The 21730-nt window shown below is 39.0% G+C and overlaps 1 protein-coding gene across 2 annotated transcripts in view; it reads left to right on the plus strand.

Moving 5' to 3' along the window:
* The window catches only part of LOC133638829 (WD repeat-containing protein 70), a 99745-nt gene extending 86040 nt beyond the window's left edge, over nucleotides 1-13705 (plus strand). Inside the window, exons 16-19 of one of the 2 annotated variants that reach the window (XR_009823691.1) lie at nucleotides 1896-2012; nucleotides 5530-5692; nucleotides 11176-11320; nucleotides 13557-13705. Coding sequence is in view for 1 of the 2 variants with exons in the window: in XM_062031812.1 (XP_061887796.1) it covers nucleotides 1896-2012; nucleotides 5530-5692; nucleotides 11176-11263 (368 nt within the window). In the remaining variant the exon portion in view is untranslated. Of the gene's footprint in view, nucleotides 1-1895; nucleotides 2013-5529; nucleotides 5693-11175; nucleotides 12517-13556 lie in introns of those variants that run through there. The other variant, XM_062031812.1, reaches the window with a different exon arrangement.
* Nucleotides 13706-21730: the final 8025 nt, after the last annotated feature.

Below are 21730 nucleotides of genomic sequence, written 5' to 3' on the forward strand. Positions count from 1 at the left end.
TCATGCTTGAAATAAGAAATTATTACTTTAAAAAAGTAGTTTTATACTTGTGAGTGTTGATGACACAGCTTTGTATCAGTTGATATTCTAGTTTCAAGCATGTTTTACTCAATATAGGTCATCAAATCTCAGCTACAAGCTGTAATATCTTACTGAGATCATTTAGGACCAAAACACTTAAAACAAGTAAAACACTCTAACATAAAATCTGCTTAGTGAGAATAATTATCTTATCAGACAGAAATACGCAAATATCACCCTTATTTGAGATATTTAATCTTACTTAGATTTCAGTTTTTACAGTGTGGCTATTATTCAGGTCATGTAAATGGTTTATTGTTGCCATTATTTGGATGGTTATTTATTGGATTTTACGGTCGGAATAGATGCAATGATATCATGGCTCCCATTGACTCCTTTGTAAGCGCACTTCTATTTACGAGTGAGAATGCAAAAAAAAAAAAAAAGGGATCTTGTCGCTCATAAGAGTTGTTAATTATAGGCAACATTCCAAACAAGTGCAGTTCTCCACTGGAATATTATTACACCAAAACTATAAAACCCTTTTTGGACGCTATGAACTATGATGATAAACAAGGAAAGCTGAATAAAAGTTACCTTGCATTCATTCTAAATAGTTGCAAAAAAAATTAGAGATGTCCGATAATATCGGACTGCCGATATTATTGGCCGATAAATGCTTTAAAATGTAATATCGGAAATTATCGGTATCAGTTTTTAAAAAGTCAAATTTATGACTTTTTAAAACGCCGCTGTACAGAGTGGTACACGGACGTAGGGAGAATTACAGAGCGCCAATAAACCTTAAAGGCACTGCGTTGGCGTGCCGGCCCAGTCACATAATATCTACAGCTTTTCACACACACAAGTGAATGCAAGGCATACTTGGTCAACAGCCATGCATGTCACACTGAGGGTAGCCGTATAAACAACTTTAACACTGTTACAAATATGCGCCACACTGTGAACCCACACCAAACAAGAATGACAAACACATTTCGGGAGAACATCCGCACCGTAACACAACATAAACACAACAGAACAAATACCCAGAACCCCTTACAGCACTAACTCTTCCGGGATGCTACAATATACACCCCCGCTATCCCCCCACCTCAACCCTGCCCCGCCCAACCCCGCCCACCTCAACCTCCTCATGCTCTCTCAGGGAAAGCATGTCCCAAATTCCAAGCTGCTGTTTTGAGGCATGTTAAAAAAAATAATGCACTTTGTGACTTCAATAATAAATATGGCAGTGCCATGTTGGCATTTTTTTCCCATAACTTGAGTTGATTTATTTTGGGAAAACCTTGTTACATTGTTTAATGCATCCAGCGAGGCATCACAACAAAATTAGGCATAATAATGTGTTAATTCCACGACTGTATATATCGGTATCGGTTGATATCGGAATCGGTAATTAAGAGTTGGACAATATCGGGATATCGGCAAAAAAGCCATTATCGGACATCTCTACTTATAATGTTAACCATAACAGTTTTGAAGGAGACAAAAGCATGCGATGAAGTGATCAAAAAAGCCATTATCGGACATTTCTAATAAAAATAGCTTGTTAGATATTGGTATGTCTTTTGGTTATTGTCTGCCATTTGTTGAGAGTAGTTTTAGTCTTGATGCTCGCTGAACTGAGGTCTGCTGAGTTATGCTGGCATGATATGATGATATTTCAAGACATTTGTTGGATTTAAAGTAGATTTTTTTTCATAAGGATATTGAGGAAATGCAACTTTTTCACCTTTGCGCCTGCACAACGGAGAGTCTGAGCCCAACGTCTCGCCATTGCAACAAGCCGCTCTTTTTTCCTCTTTTGCACTTCAACTGAAGCGCTGATTTCCCCTCCTTTTTGTTCCCAGCTCACGCCTTGCCCATGTTCCGAGAGGCCCGGCAGAGGAGCACACGCAAGCAGCTGGAGAAGGACAGACTGGACCCCAAGAAGTCCCATAAACCCGAGCCTCCTGTGTCTGGACCAGGTGAACCACACGCACACTTTCTCAGTTTGTTTGTGTGCACATGTTGGGGTGGATGCTGCAACAGCTCTGCTTGCATTTTGTGCATGTGTGCTGCAACTATCCAAGGCCACGGTTTTTTTCCCCCCTGGCTTTGTGGCGTTCCAGCTGGCTCGTCACTGCAGATTCGAGCTTTTCTTCACACATCTCCTCAAACAGTCTGTTTCCTTAGTGGACTAGTGTTAAAAATGTGCACTTTAAAAAATTCAAACATAAATGGCTTCCCAATGTGTCAAAAGATGTTACTATGGCAAAGTATTTTTTGTCCGAGAGACTCTCCACAATCTTTTTATGAGATGGTTTGTTGCATAATTATTAAAAGATGTCACGTTTTGACAGGAAACACACAAATACTTGTATACTTGTCTGCCGCACAATCAAAGCATCGTTAATTGACATCTAAAAAGAGTCATCGGTTACTTTTTTCAGACGCTCGTCGTCTCATAAAATGCTGTAAGCCAGTTTTCAAAAGCCTCTTTCACATTTAAGCCTCATTGATTCGTCTGTGTAATTCACACTGCACCCAATGTCATATAAATCACTTGTCTGACAGCGACAATCGCTTTCAACACAACAGGGCAGGAGGAGTCAGTCAGTCTTAGATGTTCAGTTTTAAACTCCATCGTCTTGCGTTTGTTGCCCATCTGAGACTGCCTCACAATTATGGAAAAATGGCGGTGTTGGGAAGAAAGTGGCTAAATCAAGGCTCTCTAAAGTCCGATCCTATGCCATGTTGCAGTTGTTTTTTATGGGCTTTTGGAACGTTGTCGAAAAAAGTCAAAATAGAAACCAGCAGAAATGAAAAAGTAGAGCAAAAATAAATGAATACATTGAAATATGCGGTGGGCAAGACTCCTATACTGCAAAAAGTCAGTGTTCAAAAACAAGGAAAAAAATACCAAAATGAGGGGTATTTTACTTAAACTAAGCAAAATTATCTGCCAATAGAACAACAAATTTTGGCTTGTCAAGACTTTCCAAAACAAATACAATTAGCTAACCTCAATGAACCAAAAAATACCTTAAAATAAGTATATTCTCACTAATAACCAAGTGCACTTTTCTTGGTAAAAAAAAAAATGACACTTTTTTGTTCAATATGTTGAAAAATATTCTTAAATGAAGTAAATGCTTGTGCCATTAACTTGACATAATGATATGCATACATCATGATTTTTTTTTCATGCTTGAAATAAGAAATTATTACTTTAAAAAAGTAGTTTTATACTTGTGAGTGTTGATGACACAGCTTTGCATCAGTTGATATTCTAGTTTCAAGCAGGTTTTACTCAATATAGGTCATCAAATCTCAGCAACAAGCTGTAATATCTTACTGAGATCATTTAGGACCGAAACACTTAAAACAAGTAAAACACTCTAACATAAAATCTGCTTAGTGAGAAGAATTATCTTATCAGACAGAAAATAAGCAAATATCACCCTTATTTGAGATATTTCATCTTACTTAGATTTCAGTTTTTGCAGTGTAGGTACTTGAACTCCTCCACTCCCAACTTGGAGATGGGGATGGGGAACTTCTCGGGTGAGAACCATGGACTCGGACTTGGAGGTGCTGATTCTCATCCCAGTCGCTTCACACTCTGCTGCGAACCGATCCAGTGAGAGCTGAAGATCCTGGCCAGTATACGCTGTATATATATATATGCTGTATCGATCCGTTGTGGTGAAGAAGGAGCTGAGCCGGAAGGCAAAGCTCTCAATTTACCGGTCGATCTACGTTCCTATCCTCACCTATGGTCATGATCTTTGGGTTATGACCGAAAGGACAAGATCACGGGTACAAGCGGCCGAAATGAGTTTCCTCCGCCGAGTAGTGGGTCTCTCCCTTAGAGATAGGGTGAGAAGCTCTGTCATCCGGGAGGAGCTCAAAGTAAAGCCGCTGCTCCTCCACATGGAGAGGAGCCAGATGAGGTGGTTCGGGCATCTGCTCAAGATGCCACCCGAAGGCCTCCCTAGGGAGGTGTTTGGGGCACGTCCGACCGGCAGGAGACCAGAAGACCCAGGACACATTGGGAAGACGGTGTCTCCCGGCTGGCCTGGGAACGCCTCGGGATCCCCCGGGAGGAGCTGGACGAAGTGGCTGGGGAGAGGGAAGTCTGGGCTTCTCTGCTTAGGCTGCTGCCCCCGCGACCCGACCTCGGATAAGCGGAAGAAAATGGATGGATGGATGGAAATATGCGACGGTACCTCGGCATACGGGTTTATTAATTGGTTCTGTACCTTGAAAAACACTTGAAATGAATTGAAATCAATAAAAAAAAATAAAAAATTACCGTATTTTTCGGACTAAAAGTCTGTTTTTTTCATAGTTTGGCCGGGGTGCGACTTATACTCAGGAGCGACTTATGTGTGAAATTATTAACACATTACCGTAAAATATCAAATAATATTATTTAGCTCATTCACGTAAGACACTAGACGTATAAGATTTCATGGGATTTAGCGATTAGGATGACAGATTGTTTGGTAAACGTATAGCATGTTCTATATGTTATAGTTATTTGAATGACTCTTACCATAATATGTTACGTTAACATACCAGGCACGTTCTCAGTTGGTTATTTATGCCTCATATAACATACACTTATTCAGCCTGTTGTTCACTATTCTTTTTTTTTTTTTTTTTTTTTTTTAATTTATTTATTTATTTTAAATTGCCTTTCAAATGTCTATTCTTGGTGATGGGTTTTATCAAATAAATTTCCCCCAAAAATGCGACTTATACTCCAGTGCGACTTATATATGTTTTTTTCCTTCTTTATTATGCATTTTCGGCCGGTGCGACTTATACTCCGAAAAATACGGTAGTATCTAACATGCTTTTTAAAACAAGGCAACTTTTAGATAATAAATATTGTATAAAAGCAATAAAATAGAATGTATGTAGTACAGTACTGTATCTCCTTCCAGCTGTTTCTTCATCAAACACCAGCTTTTCCATGTTTTCATGGATAAATGTTCGTTTAGATATTATTCCACATTCTTGGCTGGCATTATCGACTCATTCTGCTTCAGTATGGTGCAGACTAGCAGTGATACGATCAAATTGCTTCACCAACACGCTCATGTTTTTGATGATTTCTTTCTTTGATTCAATGAATAACCATGGTTGGAAAACAATTGATAGTTGATATTTAGCTATAAGCTAATGCTAGCAGAGTAAAACCGGATGTTTTAGTTTAAACTTACAGTGGTCACTGTGCTACTTTCTGCGGCAGAGAGGCTCCTAACCCAAATTTTTTCTCACAGCTTTATCTGAGAGACAACTCTTATCTCTAAAAACGTATAAAATAAAGGACTGGTTCCCCGAGATATGTTAAAAAACATTATACCCACATGGGTCAAGTATGCCAATTACACATTGAAGTATTCTAGACCTTCCCTACAGTCTTTTTGTACTCGTTTAGGTGTTGCTACAGTTCTCATCCTCAGCGTGTCACTAAAACTGTGCTCCCAACAGGTCGAGGTGGCAGAGTGGCGGCCCACGGCGGCACGTTGTCCTCCTTCATCGTGAAGAACATCGCTTTGGACAAAACCGACGACAGCAACGCGCGAGAGGCCATCCTGCGTCACGCCAAGGAAGCTTCGGAGAACCCTTACTGGGTGGCCCCGGCTTACAAGAAGTAAGACAATCCTTTTCCCCGCCTTTCACGTGAGATATACGCGCGGCGGCGGCGTCCATGTCAAGCGTCAGGTTTCCTTCAACACCTGTGTTACGTGTAAATGTTTAAAGAGGCGCACTAGTTCTGCAGGTCCGCCGCGTTCAAAGAGCAGAGCGAGCCGTAACGGACAGCTTTAGATGGCTATCGCATGCTGGCGTGGAGCAAAGCTGCGAGGTTGCACGTCCGCATGTTTGCACTCCTGAGCAGGTGATGTTCGTAAAAGAGCCCGGAAGCCACGAGCATGAGTTATAAATATTGCATCAAGACCCTCAAAAGCACTGTAATGTTTAAATGTAGACTGGAGCTGCTTTATTTTCTAACAAATTGTCCTTTTGAATGTGACGTGTAGTTATTATACCTTTCTTATTGTGTTTCTCCTGCATATGTTTTATTGATGCAACTACTTTAAGGATTTTTTTTTCTTGAAAAAAATATTTCGAACAAAAATCATTTAAAACTTTATACTGTATAGTAGAGATGTCCGATAATATCGGTCTGCCGATATTATCGGCCGATAAATGCGTTGAAATGTAATATCGGAAATTATCGGTATCGTTTTTTTTATTATAAGTATCGTTTTTTTTTATTTTTATTTTTTTATTTTTTTTATTTTTTTATTAAATCCACATAAAAAACACAAGATACACTTACAATTAGTGCACCAACCCAAAAAACCTCCCTCCCCCATTTACACTCATTCAGACTCATTCACACAAAAGGGTTGTTTCTTTCTGTTATTAATATTCTGGTTCCTACATTATATATCAATATATATCAATACAGTCTGCAAGGGATACAGTCCGTAAGCACACATGATTGTGCGTGCTGCTGGTCCACTAATAATACTAACCTTTAACAGTTAGTTTTACAAATTTTCATTAATTACTAGTTTCTATGTAACTGTTTTTATATTGTTTTACTTTCTTTTTTATTCAAGAAAATGTTTTTAATTTATTTATCTTATTTTATTTGATTCATTTTTTTAAAAAGTACCTTATCTTCACCATACCTGGTTGTCCAAATTAGGCATAATAATGTGTTTATTCCACGACTGTATATATCGGTTGATATCGGTTGATATCGGTATCGGTAATTAAAGAGTTGGACAATATCGGCATATCGGATATCGGCAAAAAGCCATTATCGGACATCCCTACTGTATAGCGGTGGTCCCCAACCACAGGTCCGGGGACCGGTACCAGTCCATGAAGCATTTGCTACCGGGCCATAGAGAAACATTGAATAATTTATAAAGGACTGCATTTTCTCCAACTTAATTTTGGCCTGTCCCACTAGACCAGGGGTGTCAAACTTGTTTTCATTGAGGGCCACACCGCAGTCATGGCTGCCAATAGAGGGCCGCTTGTAACAGTAAATAATTAATGAATTTGCCTGTGAATTTAAATATTTTACTTTTTTTTTACGTAAAGAGTAAAAGATATCTGTGGATTTGACCACTTTTTTTTACAGAAAAAAACTGGCAGCTTAGTTGCCAGACTTTTACTGTAAAATATATGGTGTTAATTTATTTATTTTATTTATTTTATTTATTTATTTATTTATTTATTTATTTATTTATTTATTTATTTATTATTATTTTTACAACATATTACTGCAAATAGAAATACAGTACCACTGTTTAATTTGATTTTGGCAACTCAGCTGCCAGTTTTTTACCAAAATAAAATGTGGTACCATGAAATCATCAACCGTGGATTTAAAAAAACAAAAAACAACTGACAGCTCAGTGGACAGAATTTTACTGTAGAAAAACAAACATTGGTCGTTTTTTTTTTTTTCAACTTACAGTACTATGCTGTAAAAAAATCCCTACATTTTGCAGTAAAATCTATTGGTCATTTTTATAGTGTACAATTTGATGGATAACTTGCTTCGAAACCATAAGTACAATAAAAACCCTATTTAGTAAGAAATTAAGAAAGTAAAGAAAGAAAATATAAGGTATTTTATTGACATACACTACCGTTCAAAAGTTTGGGGTCACATTGAAATGTCCTTATTTTTGAAGGAAAGGCACTGTACTTTTCAATGAAGATAACTTTAAACTAGTCTTAACTTTAAAGAAATACACTCTATACATTGCTAATGTGGTAAATGACTATTCTAGCTGCAAATGTCTGGTTTTTGGTGCAATATCTACATAGGTGTATAGAGGCCCATTTCCAGCAACTATCACTCCAGTGTTCTAATTAGGGATGATAAATGCGTTAAAATGTAATATCGGAAATTATCTGTATCGTTTTTTTTATTATCTGTATCGGTTTTTTTTTATTTTATTTTTTTTATTTCATTAAATCAACATAAAAAACACAAGATACACTTACAATTAGTGCACCAACCCAAAAAACCTCCCTCCCCCCATTTCTTTCTGTTATCAATATTCTGGTTCCTACATTATATATCAATATATATCAATACAGTCTGCAAGGGATACAGTCCGTAAGCACACATGATTGTGCGTGCTGCTGGTCCACTAATAGTACTAACCTTTAACAGTTAATTTTACTCATTTTCATTAATTACTAGTTTCTATGTAACTGTTTTTATATTGTTTTACTTTCTTTTTTATTCAAGAAAATGTTTTTAATTTAGTTATCTTATTTTATTATTTTTTTTAAAAGTACCTTATCTTCACCATACATGGTTGTCCAAATTAGGCATAATAATGTGTTAATTCCACGACTGCATATATCGGTTGATATCGGTATCGGTTGATATCGGTATCGGTAATTAAAGAGTTGGACAATATCGGAATATCGGATATCGGCAAAAAGCCATTATCGGACATCCCTAGTTCTAATGGTACAATGTGTTTGCTCATTGGCTCAGAAGGCTAATTGATGATTAGAAAACCCTTGTGCAATCATGTTCACACATCTGAAAACAGTTTAGCTCGTTACAGAAGCTACACAACTGACCTTCCTTTGAGCAGATTGAGTTTCTGGAGCATCACATTTGTGGGGTCAATTAAACGCTCAAAATGGCCAGAAAAAGAGAACTTTCATCTGAAACTCGACAGTCTATTCTTGTTCTTAGAAATGAAGGCTATTCCACAAAATTGTTTGGGTGACCCCAAACTTTTGAATGGTAGTGTACATTATTTCCAAGCTTTTGGGGGCCATGTAAAATGACGTGGAGGGCCAGACCTGGCCCGCGGGCCTTGAGTTTGACACCTGTGCACTAGACACACCAATGATGTACAATAAAACTCCTCATAGCAAGTTGCCATTTGTTATAACTTTGTGACATGATACAATGCACATTAATGAACATACCAAATATAAATGTGACAGATTGTAGCCAAAGGCTGGTTTCCATCAGCATTTCATTGCAAAGAAACAGGCCCAGGGCTCCCACTAATTCAGCGTTATAGTGAGTTGTATTGTTCACAAGTGGGAAGCCGGGCCCTGAAAATAATGCCTACATTAAACTGGTCCGTGGTGCAAAAAAGGTTGGGGACCACTGCTGTATAGCACTTTTCATGCACAGGCAAGTTGCAACACAAAGTGCTTTGCACCAATTTAAAAAGAAGAGAAAAAAACAAAAATGTCTACACACACACACACACACACACACACACACACACACACACACACACACACACACACACAACTCGCGCAAGCACGCATGCACACAAACAATACTGACAATAAAAACACATAGCATGACACTGGGAATTGAGAGAAAACGCCACCTTTGAGGCGTCCACACTGGAGATTAACTACAAATGTATGTAATTTTAGAATTTTTTTTATTTGAACATAAAATAAATTATAAAAATACAAAAACATTTTTCACCCAAAAAAATCAAATACAAAAATAATACCACAGAAAAAAACCTTCTGAATCCAGACGATGATCTGGATCAGCCCCAAAATGTTATGTGCCTTAACCCATTTCTGACATTTCCTGTGAGTTTAATGAAAATGTGCCCATAGCTTTTTGAGTTATTTTGCAAACTAACTAACTCAATGACAGACAAATGACCGGCAACGATTACATAACCTCTTGGCGGAGGTAATACAAAATATGTCCCCAACAATTGATCAAAATAATGCAAGCACTTTAAATTAAATGTTTTCTTAGAAGTAAATGCTGATTTTGGAAAAAAACGGCTATACAAATATTAATTAGTGATTATATTATAATTGATTGCAATTTTCCCCAAACATTAAAAAATGGTTGCCAATTTGGACACATTGTTGTTATCTACATTACATATGTTGTATTTTTTAAGGACATACCGTATTTTCCGCACTATAAGGCGCACCGGATTATAAGGCGCACCTTCAATGAATGGCCCATTTTAAAACTTTGTTCATATATAAGGCGCACCGCATTATAAGGCGCATAGAATAGACGCTGCAGTAGAGGCTGGGGTTACGTTATGCATCACGTAGTTGCGAGACCTGTTGTGGCTCAGTATTGGTCCATATATAAGGCGCACCGGATTATAAGGCGCACTGTTAGCCTTTGAGAAAATTTGAGGTTTTTAGGTGCGCCTTATAGTGCGGAAAATACGGTACTTAAAATGTTCTTCTTGGTGTTGGATACTAATTTTGATAAATATGCCAATTTAAATTAAAATATTGATATCATTACAAATTTGAGTGGCCTTTTCGGACATCAAGTCCGAGTCCATGGTTTTCGCCCGGGAAAGGGTGGAGTGCCATCTCCAAGTTGGGGAGGAGATCTTTCCCCAAGTGGAGGAGTTCAAGTACCTTGGAGTCTTGTTCACGAGTGGGGGAAGCGTGGATCGTGAGATCGACAGGCGGATCGGTGCGGCGTCTTCAGTAATGCGGGCGCTGTATCGATCCGTTGTGGTGAAGAAGGAGCTGAGCCGCAAGGCAAAGCTCTCAATTTACCACTCGATCTACGTTCCCATCCTCACCTATGGTCATGCTTTGGGTTATGACCGAAAGGACAAGATCACGAGTACAAGCGGCCGAAATGAGTTTCCTCCGCCGGGTGGCGGGTCTCTCCCTTAGAGATAGGGTGAGAAGCTCTGTCATCCGGGGGGAACTCAGAGTAAAGCCGCTGCTCCTCCACACGGAGAGGAGCCAGATGAGGTGGTTCGGGCATCTGGTCAGGATGCCACCCGTTTGGGGTACGTTCGACCGGCAGGAGGCTACGGGGAAGACCCAGGACACGTTGGGAAGACTATGTCTCCCGGCTGGCCTGGGAACGCCTCGGGATCCCCCGGGAGGAGCTGGACGAAGTGGCTGGGGAGAGGGAAGTCTGGGCTTCTCTGCTTAGGCTGCTGCCCCCGCGACCCGACCTCAGATAAGCGGAAGAAAATGGATGGATGGATGGATATCATTAAAAATTTGAGTGGCCTCTTTGGACATTTCTTTGCATATTTATTTATCTTCATCTTATTGGTGATTTCAAATGCTGACTTGGCATTGTGTCGCCCCTTGCAGGACACAACCCACTCCTTTGTTTGCAGAAGATTCCGAGGAGGATGAGGAGGCTGAAAAGGAACCTGAGTGGAAGAAGCGTAAGATCTGAGGACCTCTCTAGAACTCAAAGTGGACTGGAGGCTGCTTATAGAAGCCCAGAACAGAGGTACTGTCTGGCTCCATCATTTACTACCAGGTCGCGCTGGTCATATTTTTTTAAGGCGTGCTTAGTGTTTTTATGTGCAGTATAGTGCAATTTATGTTCACTTTTTGTCTTCTCCATCATGAATCACATCCCACTTTCCTTCTGTCTAGCAGTTGTAAAATCGCTGCTTTGATTCCCGATACTTGTAGACAGAAAGGTAGTTTTTCTACATCTCGAATACCGCCTTAAATCTGCAATGAGTTAATCATTTTGAGTCCAACACAGTAACTTACATTGACCATACGAAGAAATTCATATTGCAGCAAGGAAAAGCACATCCAGTTCTAATAAATCATTTACAAGCCCGTTTTTTTCCATTGCTATTAAAACGCTGTGTTCCACAATATAGCTGCATATACGTGCAAATGTACGAGTGACCATGCTCACTGTCGATAAATATTTGAGTTGGCGTACGTAATGCAAACCATCTTCCTGGAAAGCGTACTCATCAAGGGCCCCTTTTTTTTTAAAAAAATAGACCCTCAAATGACAACACAACACACACTAGATATGGTCTCATCCAGCTGGAGTCCACTGGGTGAGTCACGCTGGTTGGAAGTGCAGAGCGAGTCATCCAGGAATGTCATCCAGACAATATAAACTACGGACGGAATGTCTTTTAAAGTGAAAACAAGACAGAGTTGGTGTGACAAAGAAGGAAGGAAAACATCAACGTGTTGACGTGGATGATCATATGTCACTAAAGTACAGGAGAACTTCTACTGTACTGGAGAAAGGAAACGTGGTATACTTATGTATTTTTTTCCTCCTGAAAATAAACCTGGCAGTCATTTCCCATAATATTGATTAGTTTTTGAGTAATGGGTAAGATAACCAGCTGTACTTGGAACGCCCACTTTCCATCGCCAGACTGGCCATGCCTCTTAGTGTGACGTCATCTACAGAACTGGAGCCCATTTCCCCGCATAGACACATAAAGCTAATATTTTGATCACTTCATCGCATGCTTTTGTCTCCTTCAAAACTGTTATGGTTAACATTATAAGTAGAGATGTCCGATAATGGCTTTTTGACGATATCCGATACTCTGGTATTGTCCAACTCTTAATTACCGATTCCAATATCAACCGATACCGATATATACAGTCGTAGAATTAACACACTATTGTGCCTAATTTTGTTGTGATGCCCCGCTGTATGCATTAAACAATGTAACAAGGTTTTCCAAAATAAATCAACTCAAGTTATGGAAAAAAATGCCAACATGGCACTGCCATATTTATTATTGAAGTCACAAAGTGCATTATTTGTTTTAACATGCCTCAAAACAGCAGCTGGGAATTTGGGACATGCTCTCCCTGAGAGAGCATGAGCAGGTTGAGGTGGGCGGGGTTGAGGTGGGGGATGGGGGGGGGGGTGTATATGTAGCGTCCCGGAAGAGTTAGTGCTGCAAGGGGTTCTAGGTATTTGTTCTGTTGTGTTACGGTGCGGATGTTCTCCCGAAATGTGTTTGTCATTCTTGTTTGGTGTGGGTTCACAGTGTGGCGCATATTTGTAACAGTGTTAAAGTTGTGTATACGGCTACCCTCAGTGTGACCTGTATGGCTGTTGACCAAGTATGCCTTGCAATCACTTGTGTGTGTGAAAAGCCGTAGATATTATGTGACTGGGCCGGCACGCAAAGGCGGTGCCTTTAAGGCACGCCACCAATATTGCTGTCTGGGTGGAAATCGGGAGAAATTCGGGAGAATGGTTGCCCCGGGAGATTTTCGGGAGGGGCACTGAAATTCGGGAGTCTCCCGGGAAAATCGGGAGGGTTGGCAAGTATGACTGGGAGACGCAACTGCTCTGTACTTCTCCCTACGTCCGTGTATCACTCCGTACAGCGGCGTTTTAAAAAGTCATACATTTTACTTTTTGAAACCGATATCGATAATTTCCGATATTACATTTTAAAGCATTTATCAGCCAATAATATCAGCAGTCCGATATTATCGGACATCTGTAATTATAAGCAAAAAACAAATATAAAAGAATTGCCGTTTCCTGACTCTTCCATCTCCTCTTCCATAAACACCACAGCCTGGGTTTAGTCACTCTCTTTTTAGCATTTCCTCAAGCATTTTTAGGAAAACATCAGTAGAAGAGGACACATAATTGAATACTAGCAGCTTACCTTTTTTTTTCCCCCTCTCGTTTTTGAGCACCTGCTCTTCTTTCTCCTTTTTTTCTGCAGGTTCTGACTTTGTCTTTCTCCTCCCGAGGGCGCTCCTGATTTTCGGGATCACAATTGGCTGAACTCTCTTACATTTCTTCCGTCCAAAATTCTTCTCCTTTGGAGTCAGATTTATTAAAATGATGGCTGCAAATTACACCTGTCTCGCTTGGTCCGTCCCATTTGATTGCGGAGGTCCATACTTTCCTCGTTTTGCCATCATTTGGAAATGTATGCAGGCTGACCCCTTCTTCAGTTGTATTGCTACAACCTGCCACAATGCATCTGGCTGACATGTTTGATCATTCCTTCAAATTCCTCACGAAAATATTGTGATTTGGGATGAAGATGCTGCCAACACACATATTACCTAATAAGAAATTGCCTCTAGTTTTCTGTAGGTGACGTCAGCAGGCTGATGCGGGCCCGCCCACATTTAGGAGTTAAATGTGCTGAAACTTGTTAGAAAACAAGCCTAAATGCACTACTCTGTCTATTTTGGGGGTGATTTTTACCTGTGGACCTTATTTTTAAGTCCAGAACTATGAAATACAGTCATGGCCAAAAATATTGGCACCCTTGCATTTCTGTCAGATAATGCACCACTTCTCCCAGGAAATTGTTGAAATTACAAATGCTTTGGTATTCACGTGTTTATTTCTTTTGTTTGCATTGGAACAACACAAAAAAAAAAGTCAAGTCAACTTTTGTCCATTTTAACTGTCTGCGAGTGTGATTTCTATATTGTCAGCACCTGTTACTTGCTACAGGTGAGTTTAATTACAAATTAAAGTAGCCTCACATGCTTAGAATACAACTATTTCTTACAATTATGAAAAGGTGCCACTAATTTTAACCAGTCAATTTTTGGAGTTCATCCAGACCCACACCTCCCGCCACCTGAACAGTTTTTTCCCCTCGGCCATCAGGCAAATGAACAATAACTCCTAACAGTAGCTCCTTGAATTCCTTCTAAGTCTATCTGATAGCTCAGTTACAGCTCATTTTATTACCAAATATGTGTTATATGTGTTTTATGTTGCACGATTGCACCAAGAAAAATTCCTAGTTTGTGAACCCGTTCTCAAACAATGGCAATAAAACTATTCTGATTCTGATTCTGAAAATATCAAATTTGGCTTTTTGGGCGGTTATTTTGTGTTGTTCCAATGCAAACAAAAGAAATAAACATGTGAATACTAAAGCATTTGTAATTTCAACAATTTTCTGGGAGAAGTGGTGCATTATCCGACAGGTGGTTAGAGTGTCCGCCCTAAGATCGGTAGGTCGTGAGGTCAAACCCCGGCCGAGTCATACCAAAGACTATAAAAAATGGGACCCATTACCTCCCTGCTTGGCACTCAGCATCAAGGGTTGGAATTGGGGTTTAAATCACCAAAAATGATTCCCGGGCGCGGCCACTGCTGCTGCTCACTGCTCCCCTCACCTCCCAGGGGGTGATCACGGGTGATGGGTCAAATGCAGAGAATAATTTCGCCACACGGAGTGTGTGTGTGTGACAATCCTTGGTACTTTAACTTTTAACTTTAAATGCAGGGGTGCCAATATTTTTGGCCATGACTGTAAGTGTTGTCAGTATTGGAGGGACCCTTTTAAGAGTAGTCACTGTACAGCCTGAATATCAGTATATATGTACTATCCACTGAAAGTGAGACAACAGACTCTTATTACGGTCTAAATAGCACACTTTAAAGTATGTAAAGTTAGCATTGTTGTTATTTAGCACTGCCCTTGATCCTCTCGCAAAGTGGTAGATGTAAGACACATGCACTCCTCCACCTTCCTTCCTTTCGCTTGGTGCTCAATTGGGTTCAGGTGTGAAGGAGACATACTCGGCCACTCCATCGCTTTCCTCAACAAGACACTTGATCATCTTAATGGTGTGTTTGGGCTACTTACCGTATTTTTCGGACTATAAGGCGCACTTAAAATCCTTTCATTTTCTCAAATCTCGACAGTGCGCCTTATAACCCGGTGCGCCTAATGTACGGAATAATTCCGGTTGTGCTTACCGACCTCGAAGCAATTTTATTTTGGTACATGGTGTAATGGCAGTCACACATAAGAGATACATGTAGACTGCAATATGATGCCAGTAAACACCAAAACTTTAAATGTTTCATTGAAAATAAAGAACATTACACATGGTGCTCCAAAATCTGTCAAAATGTTTTAGTACGACTTTGAAGCCGCACCGCTTAATGGATTGTCCCAGTTTTTCACGGGACACATTTCCGGCGTTGTTACTGCACTAGTGAGCCACGGATGAGGAGATGCTGCTCCGTTATTGATTGAAGTAAAGTCTGAATGTCATTAAAACAGTTAGCTCCATCTTTTGACGCTTCTTCCACCCCCGTCCTTGCACGCTACACCGCTACAACAAAGATGACGGGGAGAAGACGCTGTCGAAGTCGAGCCATGAAAATAAGACCGCCCACAAAATGGCGCATCCTGAAGCGACTGTCAGAAAGCGACTTGAAAATGATCTGTAAAACATCATCTATGCAACATTTTAACCAAAGAACCACCATTACATGTTATGTAGACCAGTGTTTTTCAACCACTGTGCCGCGGCACACTAGTGTGCTGTGAGATACAGTCTGGTGTGCCGTGGGAGATTATCTAATTTTACCTATTTGGGTTAAAAATATTTTTTGCAAACCAGTAATAATAGTCTGCAAATTATGTGTTGTTGTTCAGTGTCGGTACTCTCTAGAGCTCGGCAGAGTAACCGTGTAATACTCTTCCATATCAGTAGGTGGCAGCAGGTAGCTAATATTTGTAGATGTCGGAAACAGCGGGAGGCAGTGTGCAGGTAAAAAAGGTGTCTAATGCTTAAACCAAAAATAAACAAAAGGTGAGTGCCCCTAAGAAAATGCATTGAAGCTTAGGGAAGGCTATGCAGAACATAACTAAAACTGAACTGGCTACAAAGTAAACAAAAACAGAATGCTGGACGACAGCAAAGACTTACTGTGGAGCAAAGACAATGTACATCCGAACATGACATGACAATCAACAATGTCCCCACAAAGAAGGATAAAAACAACTGAAATATTTTTGATTGCTAAAACAAAGTAGAAGCGGGAAATATCGCTCAAAGGAAGACATGAAACTGCTACAGGAAAATACCGAAAAAAGAGAAAAAGCCACCAAAATAGGAGCACAAGACAAGAACTTAAACACTACACACAGGAAAACAGCAAAAAACTCCAAATAAATCACAGCGGGATGTGACAGGTCGTGACAGTACACCTACTTTGAGACAAGAGCTATAGCGATGCATGCTTGGTTATGCTTTAAAGTCATATCCAACAATTGCGACAACGACTTTTTACTGTCTACTGAGTTTCGTTTTTTTAATGATTTATGCTGGTGGTGTGCCTCCGGATATTTTAAATGCAAAAAATGTGCTTTGGCTCAAAAAAGGTTGAAAAACACTGAAGGAAGTCTTTTACATTTAGAAAATAATCATAATATGACTCTTTTTATGCGCCTTATAATCCGGTGAGCCTTTTGTATGAAATTGACCTAACTTGACAAGCTAATCGGCAGTGCGCCTTATAATCCGGTGCGTCCTATGGTCCAGAAAATACGGTATGTAGGCCCAGTTTTTGTCACATTTTCCCCCCAATGAACCGCGGCTCCCCAGTGCCAGCAGCACTCGTGCAGCTCCAGACAATGAAACTATCACCGCCATGTAGGCAAGACACAGTTTTCTTGCTATTCCCGAAACACAAATAGTGCTGTGTTGACTCCTTTTTAGTGGATACTAAATCTTCACTGCTATACAAGCTGTACACGGACTACTCTAAAGCACATCCAAGTATTGTCTCCGGAGAAGAATAAAAAATACTGTGCATTGAACACGTATATAAAGATATTCAATGTCCTTTGTAGTTTCTACGCCATGGAAACAGTCTTGTGTTTGTTTACTGTACGAGCGAGTGCTGGCTTTGAAGAATGCAGCACCCCTCTGCCGCCCCGACGTTCATCCTCAATTTTATTCATTTAGTTTGTGTAAACATACCATGAGGCAAACGAGCACCATGTGTCTCGTCGGGGGCACCAAGCAGACTACGCCACCACTTCATTTCATAGAAACAAGTTTTTTTTTATTTCTGTAAAAAGTGTTATAAAAACAAAAACATGATGAATATTGTACAAAAATAAAGTTTGCCCCCATAGCTTTGGTTGTTGGAACACAAAACAACAATGACAGTTTTTTTTGTTTTTTTTTGGGTGCCCACAGACGTGCCAAGAAAATAAGCCATTGAATCTCGCACTTCAAACACGGGAGATGTTTCCTTTTGCAGGGGTTGTTGTTGTTATCTGGCAACACTAGAAATGTGTTGCCAGATGTTGCACAAGACTGATAACGGAGAAATAGTTGTTTTGTTTAAACAAGCATGGTTGTCATCTGGGACAAAACCTTGGAAGAAACCAGTTCAAAATCGATGGCCTAAATCGTTGTGGATTTAAATATATATTCATGTGTGCTGGGGGGGGGATTAGATGGCGTAAAGCTGCCTCGTGCACAGATACCTTGGTCCCTAATCCGTGTTAACGTCAAGACCCTTCGTTCTTGTCGCCTCTAGATGGTTTTAATCCGTGATGTCTGCTTCTTCAACAAGTTTTTGCGTGTTCAAATGCAACACGTCTCCTCTTAAAACATTTCTATGCTTTTGTTGGAGCGTCACTCGCACGATGACAGCCGCCATACAGTAGCCAAAGTCTCACTAAACTGCTTTCTTGCCAGCGGGGTTGTTTGCTTAAGACTCATGTTGAGAAAATAAAGTGGTTTGGGGGGGTTTACACTACCGTTCAAAAGTTTGGGGTCACCCAAACAATTTTGTGGAATATCCTTCATTTCAAAGAACAAGAATAGACTGTCGAGTTTCAGATGAAAGTTCTCTTTTTCTGGCCATTTTGAGCGTTTAATTGACCCCACAAATGTGATGCTCCAGAAACTCAATCTGCTCAAAGGAAGGTCAGTTTTGTAGCTTCTGTAACGAGCTAAACTGTTTTCAGATGTGTGAACATGATTGCACAAGGGTTTTCTAATCATCAATTAGCCTTCTGAGCCAATGAGCAAACACATTGTACCATTAGAACACTGGAGTGATAGTTGCTGGAAATGGGCCTCTATACACCTATGTAGATATTGCACCAAAAAGCAGACATTTGCAGCTAGAATAGTCATTTACCACATTAGCAATGTATAGAGAGTATTTCTTTAAAGTTAAGACTAGTTTAAAGTTATCTTCATTGAAAAGTACAGTGCTTTTCCTTCAAAAATAAGGACATTTCAATGTGACCCCAAACTTTTGAACGGTAGTGTATGTCTCTTTCATTACGTGTCTGTCAGAGGCGGCATAAAAGGTAAAAAAAAAAAAAAAAAGGTTTCAGGTTGCTAATTGGCAGGAGGGATCCGGGTCAATGTATGTTTTGGTCATTTCATTTTCTTTTCATGAATGGGAATTGAAAAACAAAAACATTCATTCGAATTCCTTTTGAATAAATTGAAAGACGAATTGTTCCGTTGAAAAGGGTCCGTGTACCTTCCTTTCATTCTATTTCCAATTCTGAAACGCAAATCAAAAAATTAAATTAAGGTCGTTTTTCGATTTTTATAGTATATGGCAGATTTTAAAACAAACAAAAAAGGGTTGATATTCATTCAAATATTGCAATAAAATTGGATTTTGTGCCGTTTTCCTTTTAAGGATTTTATTTTTTCCAGATAAACACTAAAACCCCAAAACATTTTCATCTGTGTGATGACAAATTGAACCGGAAGTAGTATTTTAGCTTTTCCTTGGCATTTAGCATGTTTTTAGCATAACAGTAAGATTCAGCAGTTATCGTTTTAAAAAAAGTGTCATTAAATACCCGTATTTTTCGGAGTATAAGTCGCTCCGGAGTATAAGTCGCACCGGCCGAAAATGCATAATAAAGAAAGAAAAAAACATGTATAAGTCGCACTGGAGTATAAGTCGCATTTTTGGGGGAAATTTATTTGATAAAATCCAACACCAAGAATAGACATTTGAAAGGCAATTTAAAATAAATAAAGAATAGTGAACAACAGGCTGAATAAGTGTACGTTATATGAGGCATAAATAACCAACTGAGAACGTGCCTGGTATGTTAACGTAACATATTATGGTAAGAGTCATTCAAATAACTATAACATATAGAACATGCTATACGTTTACCAAACAATCTGTCACTCCTAATCGCTAAATCCCATAAAATCTTATACGTCTAGTCTCTTACGTGAATGAGATAAATAATATTACTTGATATTTTACGCTAATGTGTTAATAATTTCACACATAAGTCGCTCCTGAGTATAAGTCGCACCCCCCGGCCAAACTATGAAAAAAACTGCGACTTATAGTCCGAAAAATACGGTAGTTGTCCAACTTTTGTTTAAGAAATGAAAATAGAAAAAATGGCCCGAAATTAGTTTTTTGATTTGCATTTGAGAATTCAAAATCGAATGAACGGGAGGTACACGGACCTACATCTATATACCGGTTTCATTTTCATTTCATATAAAACAACAATTTAAATCCCCAGTAAACAGAAACGGAAAAACAGACCAAAACGGATTAAACCAAAAGAACAAGAGTCTTGGGTTGGCTTTTGGGTCTGTGTACCTTCCGTTCATTCTATTTCGTATTCTTAAACGCAAATCAAAAAACAAAATTAGGGCCGTTTTTCGATTTTTATCATTTATGGCAGATTTTAAAACAAACAAAATTGGATTGATTTTCATTCAAATCCTGCAATAAAATTGGATTTTGTGCTGTTTTCCTTTTATGGATTTTTATGTTTTCATATAAATTACTGCTTTGGACACTCTTGGCATTCTTTCGAGGTTTTTTTGAAGCTCATCGAGAGAATGCCAAGAGTGTGCAAAGCAGTAATCAGAGCAAATGGTGGCTATTTTGAAGAAACTAGAATATAAAACATGTTTCAGTTACTTCACCTTTTTTTGTTAAGTACATAACTCCACATGTGTTCATTCATAGTTTTGATGCCTTCAGTGACAATCTACAATGTAAATAGTCATGAAAATAAAGAAAACACATTGACATGAGAAGGTGTCTCTAAACTTTTGGCCTGTACTGAAAGTCTAATAGTGCAGGTAGAAGTCCGGCTCCCTGGTCCTTAGCTTTCCAGAAATGTGGCCCCCAAAACAATTGAGTTGAATATCCCTGCTGTATCATATTCCAGTATTTTTCTTATATGAAATCAAACAGTTTTACATCTAGATATTGCTCTTTGACACTGAAAAACAAGGAAGTTTTGTTTTTCAACAACATTTTTTGTATTTCAAAATAAAATTCAAATAAACTATTTCTAAGGAAAGTAAGGAAAATTCAATGACCAAAACATAAACTGACCAACGGTCCGTGTGCTTTCCGTTCCTTCTATTTTCAATTCTGAAACGCAAATCTAAAAACAACATTAGGGCCGTTTTTCGATTTTTATTATGTATTGGATATTTTAAAACACACAAAAAAGGGTTGATTTCATTAAAATATTGACATAAAATTGGATTTTGTGCTGATTTGTATTTTTCCATGTAAACACAAAAATCCAATATATGTTCATCCAAAATGCAAAAAATGCGTGGTTATCTGTGTGATGACAAATTGAACCTGAAGCAGTATTTTAGCTTTAGTTTTTAGCATAACAGTCCATGTACCTTTCGTTCATTCTATTTCGAATTCTCTAATGCAGTGGTTCTTAACCTTGTTGGAGGTACCGAACCCCACCAGTTTCATATACGCATTCACCGAACCCTTCTTTAGTGAAAAATATATATATTTTTTTCAAATTCAAGACAAAGTTGTATGTTTTTGGTAACACTTTAGTATGGGGAACATATTCTAAGTAACAAAGACTTAATTTAGAGTTTTTTGGACACTAGGGGAACATATTCTAAGTAACAAAGACTTAATTTAAAGTTATTTGGTTAGGATTAGGGTTAGGGCCAGGGTTAGAGGGCTAGGGTTATATTAAGTACTTAATAATGACTAGTTAAGAGCCAATATGTTACTCATTTGCATGTTAATAAGCAACTAATTAATGGTGAATATGTTCCCCATACTAAAGTGTTACCATTTTTTTTACTGGTGCAGAAAATGAACCGTGCATGA

Source organism: Entelurus aequoreus, linkage group LG21, assembly GCF_033978785.1.
Source record: "Entelurus aequoreus isolate RoL-2023_Sb linkage group LG21, RoL_Eaeq_v1.1, whole genome shotgun sequence".
NCBI lineage: Eukaryota > Metazoa > Chordata > Actinopteri > Syngnathiformes > Syngnathidae > Entelurus > Entelurus aequoreus.